Source organism: Tupaia chinensis, unplaced genomic scaffold (genome assembly GCF_000334495.1).
Source record: "Tupaia chinensis unplaced genomic scaffold, TupChi_1.0 Scaffold140061_1, whole genome shotgun sequence".
In the NCBI taxonomy this organism is placed as follows: domain Eukaryota; kingdom Metazoa; phylum Chordata; class Mammalia; order Scandentia; family Tupaiidae; genus Tupaia; species Tupaia belangeri.
In genome coordinates, this window is record NW_006199940.1 from 205,827 (window position 1) to 207,633 (window position 1,807).

The following is a 1,807-nucleotide window of genomic DNA, read 5'->3' on the forward strand; positions in this document are numbered from 1 at the left end:
TGTGTCGGGCGGGTACACCTGATTCTCAGTAACTAGAGGCGGCGGCAGCTTCTCATGCAGTGCGCGTTATTGCTCTATAGTCGGCATCGGACTAACTAAGAGGGAGGGGAGCGGGCAGCCCCGGGACGGTCGGGAGGAGGGTGGGGCTGCATGCAGTGACGTCACAAAGGCGGCGGCCAATGGGGCGGGCCCTTGGGGCGGGGTCGCCGCCGAGGCTTTGGCATAGACGGGCGCAAGTTGGCAACCGAGTGGGGCGGGGCCTGGATCTCGGGGAGGCTCCCGGGAGGCAGAACCCAGAGAGGGGCGGGGAAAGTGATCCTGGGCACCCCGAGCCCCCGGCGTCGGCGGGAAGGACGGGGGTTCCGCGGCCCTTCCTGACCCGAGTGCAATCTGTTCATAAACAAAACGTACAAATACAGAAAGAAAGAAACCCGACGCGTCCGCAACCCCCTCCCAGGGGGCTTTACCCGCAAAGCGAATAGAGAGATGTGTAGAGGGCAGTGTCCAGGCCAGCCTGCCAGGCCCCAGGAATCTGTCCTCCGACACCAAATGCCCGGGGTACGGGGGAGGGGGCCCCGGGGCAGGGCGGGAGCGGGGTCTGAGGAGGTCGGTAAGTCCATGCGATTCGATATGCGTCATTGTGCTTCGTTATGGAGGACAGAGCCCCGGAAGCTGGGCTGGAAGAATTCGGATTTGGCAGAGGGTGCGTGGCGAGGGTAGGAGGGCGGCTCGGACTGGCTCCGGAAGGAGCCCGAGGAAGGGGGTTGCCGCCGTCCGCCCCCCTCCCCGTCCCCAACGCGTCTTATACTCCCGGAGTTCGGGGACAGCTGCGGAGTCGCGGACGCCTCTGCAGGCCGCACCTCCCCTGCTCCCCTCCCGGCCTGCTGCCTGGGAGGGGCTGGCTCCCTGGACGTCGGGGCCGCGGGCCGGCCCTGGAAGGCTTGGGAAAGGGAGGGGAAGACCTGAGTCTCTGCGACGTGACCCAGGGGCGCAGAGGACGGAGAAGGAGGGCGCTCCCTACCTCACCCCACCCCCAATCATCAGAGACCCAACTGGGAGATGAGGTTCGGTTCTGGGTCTAGTAGACCCTATTGCTGGGAGAAAGCCTGGGGCACCCTGGAGGGGAGGGAGGGGCTTGGAGTGGGTCTCCCCTCGGGACCCTATTGCTTGAAGGGGCCCACAAGGGCCCTGGCGGGCGGGGCGGGGTGGGGCCGGCCCCCTCCCCCTATTGCTGTGAGGAGGGGCCCGCCCTCCGGCCCCCCCGCCCGGAAGCCGGCGGAGACGCCCCTGGCCTGTATTGCTGAGAGCCGACCTGGCTGGCGAGGCCCCGCTCTAGGCCTGCACAGGGCTGAGTTGCGGCGCTGCGGGGGCCGCGGGGACGCCGCTGCCGGCGCCGCCCTTGAAGCAGGCCGACTCGTAGTGCTTGTTGAGATAGGACTTGAGCGCGAAGCTTTTCTTGCAGCGCTTGCACTGGAAGTGCTTGAAGGCCGAGTGCGTCTGCATGTGCGCGCGCAGGTTGGAGCGGTCGGCGAAGGCCTTGCCGCAGTGCGCGCAGCCGAACGGCTTCTCGCCGGTGTGCGAGCGCATGTGGCCCTGCAGCAGCCAAGGCCGCGAGAAGGCCTTGCCGCACACGCCGCACTTGTGGCGCAGGTCGTGCGTGAGCAGGTGCATGGCCATGGCCGGCATGGACACGTACACCTTGCCGCACGTCGGGCAGCGCCGCGCCAGCTGGCTGTCCAGGCTGCGGTGCGTCTGCTTGTGGCGGCTCAGGTTCGACGACGTGGCGTACGTCTTGCCGCACTCGCCG

General features: G+C 67.8%; 1 protein-coding gene across 1 annotated transcript in view; it reads right to left on the reverse strand.

The window, feature by feature from the left end:
* Positions 1 to 624: 624 nt before the first annotated feature.
* Positions 625 to 1,807, reverse strand: part of SCRT1 (scratch family transcriptional repressor 1) — a 4,090-nt gene continuing 2,907 nt past the window's right edge. Inside the window, exon 3 of the mRNA XM_006162471.2 lies at positions 625 to 1,800. Coding sequence (XP_006162533.1) covers positions 1,333 to 1,800 — 468 coding nt within the window. The 3' untranslated portion in view covers positions 625 to 1,332. The remainder of the gene's footprint in view (positions 1,801 to 1,807) is intronic.